This window comes from Electrona antarctica, assembly GCF_951216825.1.
Source record: "Electrona antarctica genome assembly, contig: scaffold_80, whole genome shotgun sequence".
Lineage (NCBI taxonomy): Eukaryota > Metazoa > Chordata > Actinopteri > Myctophiformes > Myctophidae > Electrona > Electrona antarctica.
Window position 1 is genome coordinate 192845 of NW_027638308.1, and position 20347 is coordinate 213191.

General features: G+C 44.3%; 1 protein-coding gene across 1 annotated transcript; it reads left to right on the forward strand.

Annotated features, from left to right (window-relative positions):
• Positions 1–4386: 4386 nt before the first annotated feature.
• On the forward strand, positions 4387–12308 carry chmp2ba (charged multivesicular body protein 2Ba). Its single transcript, XM_079531064.1, has 4 exons — positions 4387–4576; positions 8973–9075; positions 9307–9413; positions 12029–12308. The coding sequence occupies exons 1-4, from the start codon at positions 4400–4402 to the stop codon at positions 12149–12151; spliced, it is 510 nt and encodes a 169-aa protein (XP_079387190.1). The 5' UTR covers positions 4387–4399; the 3' UTR covers positions 12152–12308.
• Positions 12309–20347: the final 8039 nt, after the last annotated feature.

The following is a 20347-nucleotide window of genomic DNA, read 5'->3' on the forward strand; positions in this document are numbered from 1 at the left end:
TAATCATTTTTCATAATCATAATCACAATTATACTTTTAAACATGCATGCCCTATACCGGCATGTATTTTACGAAATGTTTTACTTTTAGTACTAGTTACAGCTCTTATGTCACAGGATGTCTCAGAGTTATGGGTGAACACCGTTTTAACACTGTTGCCCAATCATGGATTCAATATATAATATTATATTATATATATTATATTTCTAAAGTTATTGGATAAACCAACCACCCTAAAACATGCATGCACGCATGCAACACATGCTCACAGAGAGAGATCTAATTAAGTAATTAGTCCATTAGTTCTAGCAGTCACCTATCCATAACAAAAGGCTTTTGTTCATGAATTACAATGAAAGCCCCCTTTTTCTATAGATTGGCCTTTACATCACACACACACACACACACACACACACACACACACACACACACACACACCCACACCCACACCCACACACACACACACACACACACACTCACTGTACCCAAAGTTTTTACGAGTGAGACACAGGCAGACAGACTGAGCCCCTAAAGTGGGGAACTGTCCTTACAATAATGCACGCACGCAAGCACGCACACTCAGCCAGACCTATCCATTACAACCACTCCAATGGCTTTGAGTTGTCACAAGTCCAAATGAGTGGCTTTTTTGTCAATAGAGACAAAAAGGCACGGGACTGTTAAAGTGTAACAGAAAGTGATCACAAAAACCTGTACTTGGCTATTATTGCTAATAACACAAAAGAAAGACCCTACTTCCAAAGGCTTATGGCTCCTTTACATCTCTCACACACAGACAGACAGACTGAATCCATGGGGAACAGTCCATGCAATTAATGCACGCACGCACGCACACTCACTCACTCACTCAGCCAGACAGACATTACAATTCAATGGCTTTGAGTCGTCACAAGTCCAATGAGTCCAAATGAGTGGCTTTTGTCAATAGAGACAAAAAGGCATGACATGGTTACACTTTAACAGAAAGTGTACACAATAATAACACAAAAGAAATCCCTCTTTCCAAAGGATCACTCACTAACGCACACACTCACTCAGCCAGACAGACATTACAATTCAATTATGTCCTAATGAGTGACTTTTGTCAATAGAGACAAAAAGGCATGAGACGGTTCTAGCATCCCACTCTCTGCAGGAGAGGGTCACACATTAACAGAAAGCACAAGTCCAAATGAGTGGCTTTTGTCAATAGAGCCAAAAAAGGCATGCCATGGTTACACTTTAACAGAAAGTGTACACAATAATAACACAAAAGAAATCCCTCTTTCCAAAGGATCACTCACTAACGCACACACTCACTCAGCCAGACAGACATTACAATTCAATTATGTCCTAATGAGTGACTTTTGTCAATAGAGACAAAAAGGCATGAGACGGTTCTAGCATCCCACTCTCTGCAGGAGAGGGTCACACATTAACAGAAAGTGTACACCATAAACACATGCACAAACAGTGCACAAAAAACACACAAATACACACAAAAGGAACCCCCTGTTCTCTAAAGATTTCTAAAGAGTCTTGTTTATACATGAGTCTGAATAGATTTCTTTTGTACATACTATAGACAACAGCACACAAAGCATGTATAGAAATCTATAGAAATTATGTCCATTATGTCTAATAATTACACACAATAGAACAAAAGATATATAGAACAAAAGAATATGTTCCAACATCCCTATCTAACTACTGACAGCATGCCATAGGGTCAGTTATAGGTGACAGCATGCCATAGGGTCAGTTATAGGTGACAGCATGCCATAGGGTCAGTTATCCTGTGTCTCCAATGTACAGACAGTGGACTTGTGGTTAGAGTGTCCGCCCTGTAACTGGGAGGTCGGGGGTTCGATCCCCGGCCGGGTCATACCAAAGACTGTAAAAATGGGACCCAATGCCTCCCTGCTTGGCACTCAGCATCAAAGGGTTGGATTGGGGGGTCAAATCTACTAATCAAATGATTCCCGAGCGCGGCGCACGCTGCAGCTCACCGCTCCTTGGCTGCGGCTCACCGCTCCAAGAGATGGGTCAAATGCAGAGAATAAATTTCACTGCGATAACGTGTGTGACAAATCGTATGACTTTGACTTTGACTACAGTGAGTACAGTATAGTGATGCACCGAATATTCGGCCGCAGAAAATATTCGGCAGAAAATGGCTAAAAATGCATTTTCGGCCTATTCGGTTTCGGCCCGAATAGGCAGAAAATATATCACCGGTGAATAGTGTATGCAATTAATGCATTCAAAAGAGCTGAATAAATGTTTTATGGACCCATAGTAGTGATTATTATTTAAGGTAAGTTTTGCCATAGCCATTTCTTTTGCCATAAATCAGGTAGCTTTAAAGTACGGCCATGACAGCAATGATAGGAAAAAAGATATATAATATTAATCATATTCGGATATTCGGTATTCGGTTTCGGCCAAGAATGTCCCTTTTTGGTGCATCCCTAGTACAGTATCTATGCTTCTCTTGCACAAGTTTGAAATTTAGTAATTTACAGATGCCCCGCCCCCTGTTCTGCTTAGCGGGCAAACTCACCGTTGACCTGATGCACTGTGTGTGTGTGTGTGTGTGTGTGTGTGTGTGTGTGTGTGTGTGTGTGTGTGTGTGTGTGTGTGTGTGTGTGTGTGTGTGTGTGTGTGTGTGTACGCGCGTACGCGCGTCACATGCATTTTAATGAGCCTGCTCAGCTCTTAAAGTGTGTGAGTACGTGCATGTATGTTGTGTGTGTGTGTGTGCTCAAGATGCAAACAGCAAGAGCACTTCTGCTGAGTGGAACATCAATGAGACGCTAATGACGGTGTTAGCCTTTCCCAGCACACATGTCACACACACACACACACACACACACACACACACACACACACACACACACACACACACACACACACACACACACACACACACACAGAGCACAGTGGGGGAAGGGGACTACAATTGTATGTTGTGCAGATTACAGAACATTAATACATTATTGCTTGTGTGCTGCGTCTCAGGCAAAGCACACACACACACACACACACACACACACACACACACACATACCTCCTCCTGTAAGTGTTGGAGCTTAGAGACACGCACGCACGCACGCGCACACCAGGTTTTTACAGCAGTGCTCAAAGGCCTGGTTCGCTTGTAGTAACCGGGAGCAGTCTAGTCTCAGGAGACACACACACACACACACACACACACACATAAACAGCGCGAGCATTACATACAGCGTGTGCATTACGTACGGCCCCCATGGGCAAGCAGCGCATTTTATATGTTTACCAAAGTTAAAAGGGTATATTTGCTTGCAGGTGTCTAAAGACCAAACCCAACGACTATTAACTCTCCAAGTGCATAAACCCACCCCTCTGGGGAGCACGGTGCATATGGGGAGCACGGTGCATATTTGTTTGTTTATCAATCTGTCGACAGAGCATGTTGCGTACCGGTGTTGTTTGTGTGTTTTCTAATGACCACTTTGTAGATCAATTTGTAACTCTTGAGACTGAGTATAGAAATGGAACATCCATTAGGTTCCATTTGTATTAGAGTTAACTTAACACTGCTGAGGACTTATTGTGTCCTTCAGGGATTCAGAAAGCCAGGAACTCACAGCACATCTTTACATCCCTGTCTCCTCTCTCTCTCTCTCTCTCTCTATCTCTATCTCTATCTCTATCTCTTTTTCTCTCTCTCTCTCTCTCTCTCTCTCTCTCTCTCTATCTCTATCTCTATCTCTATCTCTTTTTCTCTCTCTCTCTCTCTATCTCTATCTCTATCTCTATCTCTATCTCTATCTCTATCTCTATCTCTATCTCTCTCTCTCTCTCTCTCTCTCTCTCTCTCTCTCTCTCTCTCTCTCTCTCTCTCCATAACTATAGTCTCTCTCTCTCTCTCTCTCTCTCTCTCTCTCTCTCTCTCTCTCTCTCTCTCTCTCTCTCTACCATCTCCTCCTCCCGCCTCCTCTGTCGCTCCTCGTCTCCTCCTCGCAGAGATTAAAATAGGGTGCATTTTGCATCCCAAAACGCAGTTTATAGTTAAGGGACGCAATAAAACAACGACCTCTGCATCCACGGGATGTAGGCCTACTACTGTACTGTTTTTATTATTTTAGTTTATTTTGCTAGCTTTCGTTATAATAATTTCTTCTGTTTTCTACATGAATATAACCACATTATAACCATATAAAATGAAAAGAGAGTTAAATGCTGCAATTTGTAAAAATGGCAAAAATAATGACTCCTTGAAAGTGGGACTCATAAAATGTCCCTGGGACTCATTTCTAAAAGACCATCCCTGCATCCTGGGACTCATTACATTGAAAACCTATTTATTTACATCACTGTCCTCGTCTCTCTCCTCCAGGAGGCGGAGATCAAGAAGATGGCTAAGAGTGGCAACCGGGAGGCGTGTAAGATCCTGGCCAAGCAGCTGGTCCAGCTCCGGAAGCAGAAGAACCGCACGTACGCCGTCAGCTCCAAGGTCACCTCCATGTCCACGCAGGCCAAGGTCATGAACTCCCAGATGAAGATGGCCGGAGCCATGTCCACCACCGCCAAGGTGAGCCATGTCCACCACCGCCAAGGTGAGCCATGTCCACCACCGCCAAGGTGAGCCATGTCCACCACCGCCAAGGTGAGCCATGTCCACCACCGCCAAGGTGAGCCATGTCCACCACCGCCAAGGTGAGCCATGTCCACCACCGCCAAGGTGAGTGGGGAGTGGGTCCAGTCCTTAGAGTATATATTAATAGAGACGTCACCTAGAGGAAACCCTGAGGCGAAATGGACATAGAGGCCGAATTTGACAATGACACGTGAACGCTATGTTTCATATGTGAACGCTATGTTTCATATGTGAACGCGCGCAAATGGCGCAATGATAGTCAACGGCCAGCGCGTTCATGTGTTTGGGCCCAATCCATCCCAGAATGCACTCTGTTCCTACCCGGAAGGAGGAGTGAAATCGCCTCATGCGCTTTAGAGCAACTTAATGTAAGTGGATGAGAGGAGGAATCCGGTGCCGTCTCTATTAATATATACTCTTAAGGCAGAGGTTCCCAACCACCGGTCCGCGGACAAGATAGGTCGACGACGACCCATCTTGTCTGCCCAAAATGTAATTCCTAGAAACTGGGAAACTGTTTGGAAAATCAGCGTGAAAAGTTGCCTCTTCTCCTCCTTTGATCTTCACCCGTTCATATGTGTGCTCAGCCGCGGAACAACAGCTGCAGCCTATTTTATCACGATCGCGCTAATGAAACAAAACGCTACACGGTGACGGTACAGGATTATCATTTCATGTCAAGTATGTACCAGAAGTTGATGTTATAAAGTAGGCTAATGCGTCACTCACGCATGTTTAACGTTTTCCAGATGTCCAAAAGTAATTCATGTAAAAGACATGAGCCTAACCTTTTTTTCATTGTTGATATAACACCATTTAGGTCAATGATATTTGATATAGGCTAACATTATGTTGTGATATAATAATATAGCAGCGGGTATTTAAGGGCCTGTCAACGGTCATACGTGAGAACGTGTTTTGGTACGATGATGCGCACTCCTTTGGTCGAGCGAGCCTTTCCTTTTGAAGTGAGTTGTCCGAGGAATTAACCCATTTTGGGCGGGAACCCCTTTTGGTGTTCATAGCATTATGTTATACTTTAGCTATTGAAAAATAGCAGATCTACAAGCTCATAGCGCGGCACCGAGTGCCGCGCTATGAACTTGTAGGTCTGCAATCTTTGAAAAATCGTGAAAATGTGGCCCAAATCTTTGAACGTTTTTAACTCAAATCTTTGCGTAACTGGAACAACATATTTTCAGATGGGGTGTCAGCGGCCAAATTCAGATAATTCTGGGGGTCTTTGACATGCAAAAGGCTGAGAACCACTAACATAGAAACATGAGTTTTTGAAGAAAACTGTCAGGATTTAGAAGAGATTTGTAGAATCGTCCTCAGGTCAAAATGGGTTAACACATTTTGTCATTTGACTTCTGGGCGAGAGTCTATCGGTGACGTGCAAGAGGGCATTAATGACTACTGTACGTAACCTTATAGAGTCCCAATTAGTCAGACCTCCTCCAGGGTTAGTCCAGATGATCTGTAATGGATCTGTTTACCCCCCTGTTACCCCCCTGTTACCCCCCTGTTACCCCCCTGTTACCCCCCTCTTACCCCCCTGTTACCCCCCTCTTACCCCCCTGTTACCCCCCTGTTACCCCCCTGTTACCCCCCTCTTACCCCCCTGTTACCCCCCTCTTACCCCCCTGTTACCCCCCTGTTACCCCCCTGTTACCCCCCTGTTACCCCCCTCTTACCCCCCTGTTACCCCCCTGTTACCCCCCTGTTACCCCCCTCTTACCCCCCTGTTACCCCCCTCTTACCCCCCTGTTACCCCCCTCTTACCCCCCTGTTACCCCCCTGTTACCCCCCTGTTACCCCCCTGTTACCCCCCTCTTACCCCCCTGTTACCCCCCTGTTACCCCCCTGTTACCCCCCTCTTACCCCCCTGTTACCCCCCTCTTACCCCCCTGTTACCCCCCTGTTACCCCCCTGTTACCCCCCTCTTACCCCCCTGTTACCCCCCTGTTACCCCCCTGTTACCCCCCTGTTACCCCTGCGTGCCTCACTGGAGGAATCCTAAAACGAACCCTTAATAAGGCTGTGTTTGTCTCACATCAAAGTGTCACTGAACCCCTTCCTTCCCTCAGCAACACATCCTCAGCCTGACAACCCACAGTAACTGAGGGCAGAGCAGACCTACTAACCTAGTTTAAGAAATAACATCCTACCAAACAGCAGTCTCAAACTCCCCCACAAAAACACCCATCTCTAGAATGACTTTAATGTCTCTGGTGTCCACACACACACACACACACACACACACACACACACACACACACACACACACACACACACACACACACCGTGATAACCACTTACGACTAATGGGCAAAATAGACCTCCAATAGATATCCAAGCCCACAACAAAGCACTTGTAGATCTGCTATTTTCCCTTTTTCAAAATAAAGATGTATTTGACGTGACGTGAGGAAGGTGTTTATTCATCAAAACGTGTCACCTATTCCACTCTGTCCAATGGAAACCCCGTATGTCTTAAAACGTATTCAAAACGTGAATTAAACAATGAAAACATAACTTGTGTAATTCGTTATTGGGAGGGAAGCTGTTCTACGGTCAATTAAGTCGTGTTGGGGAGGGAGAGTGTTAACCCATTTTGGGCGGGAACCCCTTTTGGTGTTTCATTATGTTATACTTTAGCTGTTGAAAAATAGCAGATCTACAAGCTCATAGCGCGCTATTTTTGAAAAATCGTGAAAATGTAGTGCAAATCTTTGAATCAAAGCGATCGTTTTTAACTCAAATCTTTTGAAGAATCGTTCCCAGGTCAAAATGGGTTAAACAGTGAGAGTTGGGTGAACTAGTTTAGTTTCTGTGTTTTACCCACATATCACTATTTCAGTGTCACTGATGAATGTATTCACGTGGGATTGGTTGCCGGTTAAATCATGACTCGTGGCGTCGTCACCGGTTAATGAAGTGTGATCAGGACGGGATGGAAATGAGAAAGCTTAACATCCACAGGTCATAATGTAATTAGGCTTCCAGTTAATGAGCTATGAAGAGATTTAAAAACAAATGTTGTTTGTGTGCATTCAACCCATATTTAGACATACTAGCATCCCTACTCTGGGGCCGAACATTAAGAGGAAAGAGCAGATCTACCAGCGTGCGACGTGTTGTAAGTGTGGGTGGGGGGGGGGGATGCACACCCAGATCCCACACACCAAAGGTCCGGCATTCGGAAACAACGGTCGAACATGCGCTGCTCCCGTGCTTGCGGTTAGGTTTCTGGTTTAAGGACTTCAGTGTTTTGTACCATACTATTGTAGGAGTATCGAACAAAGAATGTTTGCTTTCGCCATCCTTGTTGAAGAAGAGTCTGGGCAATTAAGGTTTGAATCTAAATGGCTTTGTGTTTCTGCTATTGTCCTGGCTCTGCTCTGTTAGGTTAGGGTTTGAGGTAGGTCGTCGGACCAATAGTATGTCGGAACTAAAGCCATGTACCCGTAAGTGTGTAGATGACAGTGGTGGAAACTAAAGTAACTACTCAGTACATTTACCTAAGTATTGTACTTGAGTACAATTTTGAGGTTACTTTACTTGAGTTGAGTATGTCAAATTTTCAGTACTTTTACTTCTACTCCACTACATTTCGGAGGCGAATATTGTGGTTAATGCAAAATAGAGAAGTCACCGTGCACACAACACTCCAGAATGAAGATGCTTCAATTACATTTCCAGAAGATGAACCCGGCTCACAATAATGTCCACTAACTTTCTCAATTTATTTTCCTCAACTGGGTAACACAAAACGTACACGTTTCAGCTTTCGTCAGCGTTTATTGTGATGTAAAATAGCACAGCGTGTTTTCAGACACACAAAGGACGCTTCAAAGCTCGCATTCACGTTCGTCTGTTGGTTAGATTTAGGTTTTTTTTCTCTTACTGATGTATAGAGTTGTTGTCTAGACAGTTGTGGAACAGTTTTCTGACAGTCGATTTGTTGGAGCGGAATAGAGCTGACATGCTGCCTTACACTCAACTGAGGGAAAAGTAGGCCACGCTGGTGTCAGTGAGAGCCTCACACTGTGGGAGTCTCACACTGTGAGAGCCTCACTGAGCACCGGAAGGAAGCATAATGCATAATTTGTGTGTGTGTGTGCGCACACAAAAACAGGCTTCCTGTTTTTTTTTCCCAACACAAAGTAAATTGATATTGTGCACTACTAATCTATAACGAGGGGAATTCAGTTGGTCTAAGATGCTTGTGTGTGTGTGTGTGTGTGTGTGTGTGTGTGTGTGTGTGTGTGTGTGTGTGTGTGTGTGTGTGTGTGTGTGTGTGGTGTGTGTGTGTGTGTGTGTGTAGACAATGCAGGCTGTAAATAAGAAGATGGATCCACAGAAGACCCTGAAGACCATGCAGGACTTCCAGAAGGAGAACATGAAGATGGGCATGACTGAGGAGATGAGTAAGGCTGGACACACACACACACACACACATACACACACGCACGCACACACACACACACACACGCACACACCGATTCGAATGATGCTCTACTACTGCATTTTTCAAATGTTGCCAACCGCTACATCGCTCCAAAGTACACTGTTGTTGTAACAGAAAAATCAATGTATTTGGTTCACTGTAATCTTTGACCTCCCTCTCCGTGTGCTGCCCCCCCTCTCCCCCCCTTCAGTCAATGACACTCTGGATGACATCTTTGACGAGTCTGGTGACGAGGAGGAATCTCAGGACATCGTCAACCAGGTGCTGGACGAGATCGGCATCGAGGTCTCGGGAAAGGTGAGAGAGAGAGAGAGAGACGAGAGAGAGAGAGAGACGCCTCTTGGCTGCCTGGTCACTTAAAACACATACTGTACAGCACACCTAACTTGCTTTGTACAGTACCTTTAGTACAGACACAAGCCTGTCCACCTCATCCCAATCCTATGTTCATAGAACACACATTAACTCCATGGCCCAGTAATGGTGACATTTACAAAAAACATGCACAGGCTTGTGTCTCTCACGCAGGAGACTGGGGTTGGAATCCCAGGTAAGATTATGGATTGCACTTTAAATTAATAAGTAGGATTTTACTATCCATACACGTAAGGGCAGAATTCCCTGTAGCTGGATTCCAATTCAAAAATAGCAAAAAAAAATAGCTGATCTGAGCTTGTAGATCGTCTATTTTTGCTACGACAGTAATATGCAATGTGGCCCGTCTTAGTGATTGTGAAACTACAGTGGCCACTCTCCATCGTCAAAGTTTGCACCACCCCAGCTTTAGTTTCAAGTTCCGTTTAAAAAGAGCCAGAATCAGTGCCAGGAGGAGCCAGGATGCCACCACATGGTGGTAGGGACCAGGAGGAGCCAGGATGCCACCACATGGTGGTAGGGACCAGGAGGAGCCAGGATGCCACCACATGGTGGTAGGGACCGATTCGCCTTCAGCTCATTCTCCACATTTACTATCACCATTATGTATGTGTGGAACCAGCCACTAGCTTGTCCCATCTGCTGAGCGTCTGGCGCCCCCTGGCGGTCTTCATGGGTTATTACCCCTTCTTCATGACTTCATGATTTTTTCCCTATAAACCAGAACAGCAGGAGGAGAGCAAATAAAAGTAGAAAGACAGACGGTTCCACAGAACAATCCCAACGTCTGTTAACGGGACGTTTCACCCGTAATAAAACGTTTAGAACTTTGGATAATAATTTGCACCAGCCTTGCCTTCGCTTCAAGCCAGAGAGATGTTCACTATAGTCGACCATATGTTAGATATTTGTTCTGAGTTTAATACTTTCCCGCCCATTCTGGGCAGGGAACCCCTTTTGGTGTTTTAAGCATTATGTTATGCTTTAGCTATTGAAAAATAGCAGATGGTGCCACGCTACGAGGTTGTAGGTCAGCTATTTTTGAAAAACCCTGAAAATGTGGTGCAAATCTTTGAATATTTATCATTTTCTTTATTTTTTTTTAACCTTTATTCAATGACAGCATCAATATGACATCAGAGATTCACTGCAGAAGTTATTTCTATCTTTTCACAGCTGCCTTTAGCACTACGTGATAAAAGTGTGGGCGCTACATAAAGTCCAGGTATCAACTCTCCCCTCAAATGTAGGAGGAACAAAGCACAACAGAATACGCTCCCTTCATGTTAACTTACTGTTCTCAAAACACATTATAAAACCCTATTTGACCAACTCTTGCAGCTGAACCCCCTTCTACCACCAGCAGGGAGAGTGGTTTCACCAGCAGATCGTTTTTTTTTTAGAAACTATTAAAAAGAATCCACTTAAATATCCGCTAAGGGATTCAAGATTTTGGTCCAACTGGGGCTGAAAGTCTTCCAACACACACACCACGACTTTAACCTGTTTAGACCTGAGATTTATTCTACAAATATAGTATTTGGTCGCCGACCCCCATCTGATAATGTTGTTCCAGGGAGACCCCCCCCCCCCCAGAAGCAAAGATTTGAGTTAAAAACGTTCACTCTGAAAGAATGTTTTCAAATATTTCGGCCACAATTTCACGATTTTTCAAAAACGGCAGACCTACAAGCTCGTAGCGCGGCACCAAAGTGCCGCACTACGAGCTTGTAGGTCTAACATAATGATTAAAACACCAAAAGGGGGTTCCCGCCCAGAACGGGTTAATGTGTTGTGTGTGGTGTTATTGTTGGGTTCTGATGGTTGTACTGAGTGTTAATTAGTCCAGTAATAATGTAATTTGACCTCTAACTAATTGCAAAAAAACCAAACTCAACTGATTTTGCATCTTCAATATATCCTGAATAACAGAAAGAAAGTTGCCTGGAATTGTCTGAGGGGAAAGTGTTGAAAATGGCCTGTACAGTCTGGCCACCATTGACATCCTATTATAAGGCAATATTTTCTAAATTTCCTTATGCTTTAAGTAGCATGTGACATATCAAACTAGGTTGTTGTCATGATGCTGAAGCCATTCCAAGCATTAGTTTTGCATAAAACACTCATTGGGCTAAATTTGGCCATAGCAACTTGCCAAAATGTAATGAGGTCAGCACATTTGGGCAAGTTGCTATGGCCAAATTTAGCCCAATGAGTGTTTTTATGCAAAACTAATGCTTGGAATGGCTTCAGCATCATGACAACAACCTAGTTTGATATGTCACATGCTACTTAAAGCATAAGGAAATTTAGAAAATATTGCCTTATAATAGGATGTCAATGGTGGCCAGACTGTACAGGCTATTTTCAACACTTTCCCCTCAGACAATTCCAGGCAACTTTTTTTCTGTTATTCAGGATATATTGAAGATGCAAAATCAGCTGAGTTCGGTTTTTTTGCAATTAGTTAGAGGTTGATCCTGTATTTTCCATAGATTTCCTGTACTAAATGGGGGGTTGTTCCATGTGTGTTCCAGATGGTGAGAGCCCCGGCCGCAGGAAGGAGTCTCCCCGGAGCTGCTGCTGCGTCCTCCTCCAAACAGGCAACCATCTCAGACGACGAGATCGAGAGACAGCTCAGAGCGTTGGGGGTGGACTAACACACACGCACTCGCGCTGTCCACTCCACACACACACACACACACACACACACACACACACACACACACACACACACACACACACACACACACACACACACACACACACACACACACACACACACACACACACACACACACACACACACACACACACACACACACACTCAGTCTGACAGACAGACGCATTCATACAGTACACGCACTTGCACACGAACGTCTCAGACACAAAGTACAGTTTATAGAAGATGAATATCTGATCTATTCTTGAGAATTAAAAAAAGCAATCGGCACCTCTGTCTCTGAAAGGGCTACACTTTTGTTGTGAGCTTTCGATTTTCTACTTCATAGCACGATGACGTTAACAACCGAATGTCGTACGATGAAGTATAAATTAGGCTTGAAGGTTCCACCTGGCGTTTGTGAGGTCCTTTTAGGTACACGTGGCTGAGGCTTTGGTTTCTGACCGTTTCAGTGGGTCAAACATGTTCTAACAGAACATGTTCTGTAGTTCTGAATGGTTCAGGGGTTGAATTCCTAACGTAACCTTTTATCGCTGCCAATCTATACGGTAGGCCGCCAGACGCCAGGACTAAACCAGGGTCTATACGGTAGGCCGCCAGACGCCAGGACTAAACCAGGGTCTATACGGTAGGCCGCCAGACGCCAGGACTAAACCAGGGTCTATACGGTAGGCCGCCAGACGCCAAAAGACCAGGGTCTTTTCAATGTAAAAATCCATCTGGTTCATTCCGTCTGAACTAAACGGACGGTTTACATCCTCTGCATGTTTTTTTCCATCACTCAAACATCTGCAAGCCTTTTATTCGATGCCTTTTTCCGTCATCCTGGGGGAATAGTTACTAATCATTACTATGTTGTCATATCCTTTAGGTACATCGGCATCCCCATGGTTATTGGTCATGATCGGACACATACTGTACTCTCAATGTTAACCAGTGTAGTGTCTAGCTGACTCTTAACCCCCCGGGCCGCAGGGTAAGTCCTTGTCCTCCAGGGCAAGTCCTTGTCCCTCAGGGCAAGTCCTTGTCCCTCAGGGTAAGTCCTTGTCCCTCAGGGCAAGTCCTTGTCCCTCAGGGCAAGTCCTTGTCCCTCAGGGCAAGTCCTTGTCCCTCAGGGCAAGTCCTTGTCCCTCAGGGTAAGTCCTTGTCCCTCAGGGCAAGTCCTTGTCCCTCAGGGTAAGTCCTTGTCCCTCAGGGTAAGTCCTTGTCCCTCAGGGTAAGTCCTTGTCCCTCAGGGTAAGTCCTTGTCCCTCAGGGTAAGTCCTTGTCCCTCAGGGTAAGTCCTTGTCCCTCCAGGGTAAGTCCTTGTCCCTCAGGGTAAGTCCTTGTCCCTCAGGGTAAGTCCTTGTCCCTCCAGGGTAAGTCCTTGTCCCTCAGCGTAAGTCCTTGTCCCTCAGGGTAAGTCCTTGTCCCTCAGCGTAAGTCCTTGTCCTCCAGGGTAAGTCCTTGTCCCTTCTAGTTCTACTTCACGTAAAGATGCATGAGAATCCACGCTGTGATCGATCGTACGCGAGCAAGCATGAGCTGGACAGCAACTAATTGGCATCACCGGCCCGCTGCTGTTGTGATACTGTGTCCAGTTTGTGCGATGAAGCACTAATTAATACTAATTAAAACGTTTTGACTGGCATATCAAATACATTTTGAATGGACGTTTTAATGCTACTGAATATGTAAGATGTAGGTAATCCTCTTTTTTTTTTTAAAGGTTTTTTGTCTTGGTTGAGCTTTGCATTCTATTTAGCTCCTACGAGACGTGGCTCTGACCTTAGCTGCTGTGCAGTTACCCTTGTTGTTTTATGGCTGGCACACACGCACACACACACACACACACACACACAACGGTTAATGTTCTGATGGAAGTGTGCATACTGACACTGTGATCCAGGCGGTGCTGAGACTTCTGTAGCATCATCGCTCAATGTCAATCTGGCAGCGGATTCGACCGTTATCTCTGTATTGAATAGGCGAAATCATCCGTTATCAGCACCTTCGAATAGGGCCAATATGGCGATACTGGCATAGGTACTCACCCTTGGCTGAACATAGCCTGGTCAAGGTTTCCCCCTGGTGGACGTGTCATTTCCAACTATTTTCGGCGCATGGAAACTAGGGGCTACTAATATATACAATTCTCTGCCTATCGGGACGTAACTCGGACGGCGCTGAGTCGTGTCTGGTGGCCGTCGCAACGCTCGGCACTGCGACTTGCTCGGCTAGCGCCTCGCTCGGCGGTGCCTCACGTGGCTCAAGGCCACCAGACACGGCGCGCCTCCGTCAGGACATCAGTGATAATGACATACTGAAACAGTGAGTATGCCAGTATGGCCATCTTGGGCCTATTCGAAGGTGCTGATAACGGATGATTTCGCCTATTCAATAGAGAGATAACGGTCGAATGGGGTGATTCTGGAGGCGCTACCAACAAACGCACGCCTCCTCATATTGGATGCAATCCTTAGTCTTCCTCCAGCTCTGGGATTTATTTCCTTATTTATTGTCATTTGCCAAAACAAAAAAGAGAAAAGTATGAGACTGTCCTTTCTCTGATATATGTATGTAATGTATACAATGCATAATACTGCTATATGTATGTATGTATATGTATGTATACAATGCATAATACTGAATGTGTTTATGCATCACAACAAAACAACTTCCTTGTCTATCTTCTTTTTATGGTCATGGCTGGAAATGCTGGGTTATGCAATTTGGGTCTTGGTTTTAGTGCAATTGTCCAGTTGGGAAATGAAGATGGTTTCCATACTTAAAGGACCACTTCACCACTTATCAACTTCTCTTCCTATAATTGGTCCTAACTAATGTTCATGATAAAATACCACCATTTTTTCCTACTCAGTTTGTGTCTCATAGGAAGGCTGTGGGCAGTTCAGAAACCCGTCCACCAGTGACATCATCGATGGTGAATCCAAGCTAATACAAACGGCAGGCTTTCTTTTCCTGAAAAGTTGCAATGCAAAAGTTGAAGCCATCGTTCTCACGACAATAAAAAATCTGCCTAATGATGTCACTGGTGGACGGGTGTCCGAACTGCCCAAAGCCCTCCTATGAGACACAGAATGGTGGTGTTTTATCATGAACATTAGTGAGGACCAATTATATGAAGAGATGTTGAAAAGTGGTGAAGTGGTCCTTTAAACATGTAATGTATGTATGCTTCTGTACGTACGTATGTATATCCTTTCATCATTGTACAGTGACCCATTTTGGGGTGGGTGGCTTTTATAATGAATAAAAACTCCTTCTGGTACAATTAGTTTATTGTTCTCTGCTTTTGTCTTTTAGCCTCTGAGCCAATTTTACGTAACAAAGTCTGTCAATAATTTGTGTCAGACGATCACATTACAGCAGGATTCTTGGCAAGTGAAAGGTGTTGAGGAAATAAATTAGTAACACACGCCTGAGCAACACAAACATCTGCTGAGCGTTTGTGTATTCTGTGCAAAACGATGACTGTTTATTTTAACTGGTCTAAAGAGCCAAGGGTTTATGAAATCAATTAAACACCATTTCCAGAATTCAAGTAAAAGAAAAACCTCTCAAAATTATACTGACTAAAGGGTCTTGCAAACGTGAAGCTATAAAACTCATTTTTAATGAGACCTGCGTTTTTGCTCGGAGAAGTATTTACGTGAGCGAGGTCCCGTGAATGTGTTGCGCACGTGCTCGGTACGTACACACGCCCTGCGACTCACCAGACCTGGATTCTGTTTCGGGTTTTTTTTACGCTTGCGTTGTTGCGCCCCTCTTCAACAGACCTGGAGGAGACCTGTGTTGATCCAGACCTGGAGCAGACCTGTGTTGATCCAGACCTGGAGGAGACCTGTGTTGATCCAGACCTGGAGCAGACCTGTGTTGATCCAGACCCTCTTCAACAGACCTGGAGCAGACCTGTAGTTGATCCAGACCTGGAGGAGACCTGTGTTGATCCAGACCCTCTTCAACAGACCTGGAGGAGACCTGTGTTGATCCAGACCCTCTTCAACAGACCTGGAGGAGACCTGTGTTGATCCAGACCCTCTTCAACAGACCTGGAGGAGACCTGTGTTGATCCAGACCCTCTTCAACAGACCTGGAGGAGACCTGTGTTGATCCAGGCAACAACGCCTGCGTTCCTCGCTTCACGTTTGCAAGGCCCTTAACTCAAATTACTGTTTGCTGCACTGCTTTGAACTGCTGTGTGCTTTTGCACACCATTTCTACCATGCCGGTTTCTACCTAGCAACCTCATGAACTTACCTCGGAGCCTAGTATAGGTGCTGCAGTAGATACTGATGTGTTTATTTCCCCAAATATCCCCTCGACAGCACTGTAGACAGTGGATTGAGTGGAGCCTGTCTGCCGTACAAGCCACTAGACAGTGGATTGAGTGGAGCCTGTCTGCCGTACAATCCACTGTAGACACAGTGGATTGAGTGGAGCCTGTCTGCCGTACAAGCCACTAGACAGTGGATTGAGTGGAGCCTGTCTGCCGTACAAGCCACTCGCTCTGATGGGACACATTCCATGGTCTTTATTTATGATGCCTCAGTGACACGCCTCTGATGACGGGTATAAATTGCAAGGGAAACTGGGCTGGCTGCCTGTTGTCATGTATTATTTATTAGTGGAACAACATGGAGAGACATGTGTAATCATGAAAGATGGTGCAGGATGCAACAGGGATTTATATAGTCATAAATAAATTCGAATTAAGACATACATGAACAAAGCTGTGGCATTTCACATCGCAGAGCTTGTTTGATACAAGAGACCTCTTAATTCACCAGAGTAAAAGTAATAGTGCAATTGGGTATTAAGGCTAAAGCCAGACAGACTGATATGTTGACCATTAATTCATTCTCATTTTTAAAAACTTTTAAAAAATATCAGTAATCTGTGGTCTATAGCAGGGGTTCTCAACGTTTTTGGCCGGGGACCCCCGGAAATGCTTTGGCAATGTCTCGGGACCCCCGCCCCGCCCCCTCCCGACCCCCAATATAAATTGACTGCTACAATAACCTTAACCCATTTTGGGCGGGAACCCCTTTTGGTGTTTTAAGCATTGTTATAATTTAGCTATTGAAAAATAGCAGATCTACAAGCTCATAGCGCGCCACCGAGTGGCGCGCTACGAGCTTGTAGGTCTGCTATTTTTGAAAAATCGTGAAAATAAAATATATATATATATATATATATATATATATATTTTTTTTTTAAATAATTTGGGAACCCCCCAAAATAATTTGGCGACCCCCCGAGGGGTCGCGACCCACGGGTTGAGAACCCCTGGTCTATAGGATTCCAAAATCAGAATCTGGCATCAGTCGGGCTCTAAGGCGTCATAAGTTTGGCATAGTTTGGTATTCTGTCGAGTCTCTGAAGAAATTGTACATTCATCTATCCCTCTGTGTATTGTCACGGTACTAATCTGGCCTGAATCTGTTTTTACAAGATTCTGTTGAACATCATCAGACTGATGGTGAAGGCCCAGATTTTGGGTCAGATAATGTGTTTGTTCACATGTATGTAGAGAGCATCAGTCATCTTATGTGAAACAGGTCAGGGTGCTGGTGGAGGACTGACTGACTGACTGACTGACTGCTGTTCTAGTTACACAGCCCCCCCCCCCCCCCCCGCACACTGCTGTGCATCACAGCATCAACAACCATGACAAATGAAATGTCCAATAGCACAGGGGTTCTCAACGTTTTTGGCCGGGGACCCCCGAAAATGCTTTGGCAACGTCTCGGGACCCCCGCCCTGCCCCCTCCCGACCCCCAATATAAATTGACTGCTACAATAACCTTAAACCATTTTGGGCGGGAACCCCTTTTGGTGTTTTAAGCATTGTTATAATTTAGCTATTTAAAAATAGCAGATCTACAAGTTCATAGTGCGCCACCGAGTGGCGCACTATGAACTTGTAGGTCTGCTATTTTTTTTTTAATCGTGAAAATAACATTTATTTATTTTTTTATTTATTTTTTGAAAATATTTTGGGGACCCCCTAAAATAATTTGGCGACCCCCCGAGGGGTCGCGACCCACGGGTTGAGAACCCCTGCAATAGCAGACGGTATACGTTCTGTCCAATAGCAGACGGTATTATACGTTCTGATCCATTCATTGAGAAAATCTGTCTGAAGTTTCGACTTCAAACACGCAATCAATAAATAAAAGGTAGGTGTGTGTGTGTGTGTGTGTGTGTGTGTGTGTGTGTGTGTGTGTGTGTGTGTGTGTGTGTGTGTGTGTGTGTGTGTGTGTGTGTGTGTGTGTGTGTGTGTGAATAATTAATAAACAATTTCAATATAATACCATAATATTTTTCAAACTAATTTTGAATTGCAGCATGTGGACAAGAAATGTAACAGCCCATTCAATTGCAGTTAATATATTATAATCTTATAATATCAAGATTTCTCCCGTGTGTGCATTATTAGGAACATTAGGCACAATAAGATCCGGTATTCTTATTGTCGGGATTGCAGTCTCTCCATCTCTGCCTCAGACTGGAAGCTGACCTCTGACCTCATCCCTTCATCAACCCGTTGGTTGACAGACCGTTGGTTCATATGGTGCTGTGGTCTTGGAGATCTCCCCTCTTTGTGTCACTGTGGCATCTGGGTTCATGGTGCTGTGGTCTTGGAGATCTCCCCTCTTTGCGTCACTGTGGCATCTGGGTTCATGGTGCTGTGGTCTTGGAGATCTCCCCTCTTTGCGTCACTGTGGCATCTGCTAAATACCTAAATTGAATTTTCTGTGTAGAGAGACAAGAAGCCAAGGGCAGAGTGGAGAGACGTGAGCTATTCACTGCAGTAACTAACAGGCTCGAGCCACTATACTACAGCTCCATCTATAGCCACTATACTACAGCTCCATCTATACTACAGCTCCATCTATACTACAGCTCCATCTCAACCACTATACTACAGCTCCATCTATACTACAGCTCCATCTCAACCACTATACTACAGCTCCATCTATACTACAGCTCCATCTCAACCACTATACTACAGCTCCATCTATAGCCACTATACTACAGCTCCATCTCAACCACTATACTACAGCTCCATCTATACTACAGCTCCATCTATAGCCACTATACTACAGCTCCATCTATACTACAGCTCCATCTCAACCACTATACTACAGCTCCATCTATACTACAGCTCCATCTATAGCCACTATACTACAGCTCCATCTATACTACAGCTCCATCTATACTACAGCTCCATCTCAACCAATTAGAATATTGTGTAAAAGTTCCATTTTCTTCTGTAATATAATTCAAAGAGTGAAACTTGCATATATTCTCAATTCATTGTGCATAAAGTGAAGTATTTAAAACCTTGTTTTGTACATGGTACCATGTACCATGGTTGGTATTACTGTGCTTAACTGACCAGCCAACTGGCCTGACCTGAACCCCACAGAGAATCCAGGTTGTATTGTCAAGAGGAAGGTGTGAGACTGAACAATACAAATTAATTTACGGCTGTTATCAAAGAAAACCTGGGCTTCCATAACACCTAAAAAATGCCACAGGCTGATCACCTCCATGCCACGCCCCATTGATGACATAATTTGTTCAAAAGTAGCCCAGACCAAGTATTAACTGCATACATTACTTTTCAGATGGTCGACATTTCGTCCTCACATTTCTCAATTCATTGAGATAGGATTTTTTGATTTTCATGAGCTGTATGCCATAATCATCAAGATTAAAACAAAAAAATATGTTTTAAATAGCCTACTTCACTTGATGCACAATGAATTGCGAATATATGAAAGTTTCTCTTTTTGAATTATATTACAGAAGAAAATTAACTTTTACAAAATATTCTAATTCATTGAGATGGAGCCGTATATTAGGCTGTTCTTTTATCTTTCACCCACAGAAAACCAATTTGATGTAGCATTATGCACCGCTTCACTCTAGGACACTACAGCATGCAAATTCTGGTATAAATTGTGTCAGATTAGCATAATGTTAAGGAAAGTAAGCATTAGCAAATACATCACTGGTGTATACTGTTTAACCCATTCGACCTGAAAACGATTTAAAAAATGTCTTCCAATGTCTTCAGTTTTTATGTTTCTATGTCAGTGGAACTCAACTTTTTTCACGTCAGGGACTCCCAGAATTATCTGTATTTGGCCGCCGACCCCCA

What these genes read in the sequence shown, in the direction of transcription:
- chmp2ba (XM_079531064.1), top strand. Translation starts at nt 4,400, where the DNA reads ATGGCTAAGAGTGGCAACCGGGAGGCGTGTAAGATCCTGGCCAAGCAG. An exon ending in CCATGTCCACCACCGCCAAG is followed by an intron (nt 4,577 to 8,972) that starts GTGAGCCATGTC and finishes GTGTGTGTGTAG; the next exon opens with ACAATGCAGGCTGTAAATAA. An exon ending in GCATCGAGGTCTCGGGAAAG is followed by an intron (nt 9,414 to 12,028) that starts GTGAGAGAGAGA and finishes TGTGTGTTCCAG; the next exon opens with ATGGTGAGAGCCCCGGCCGC.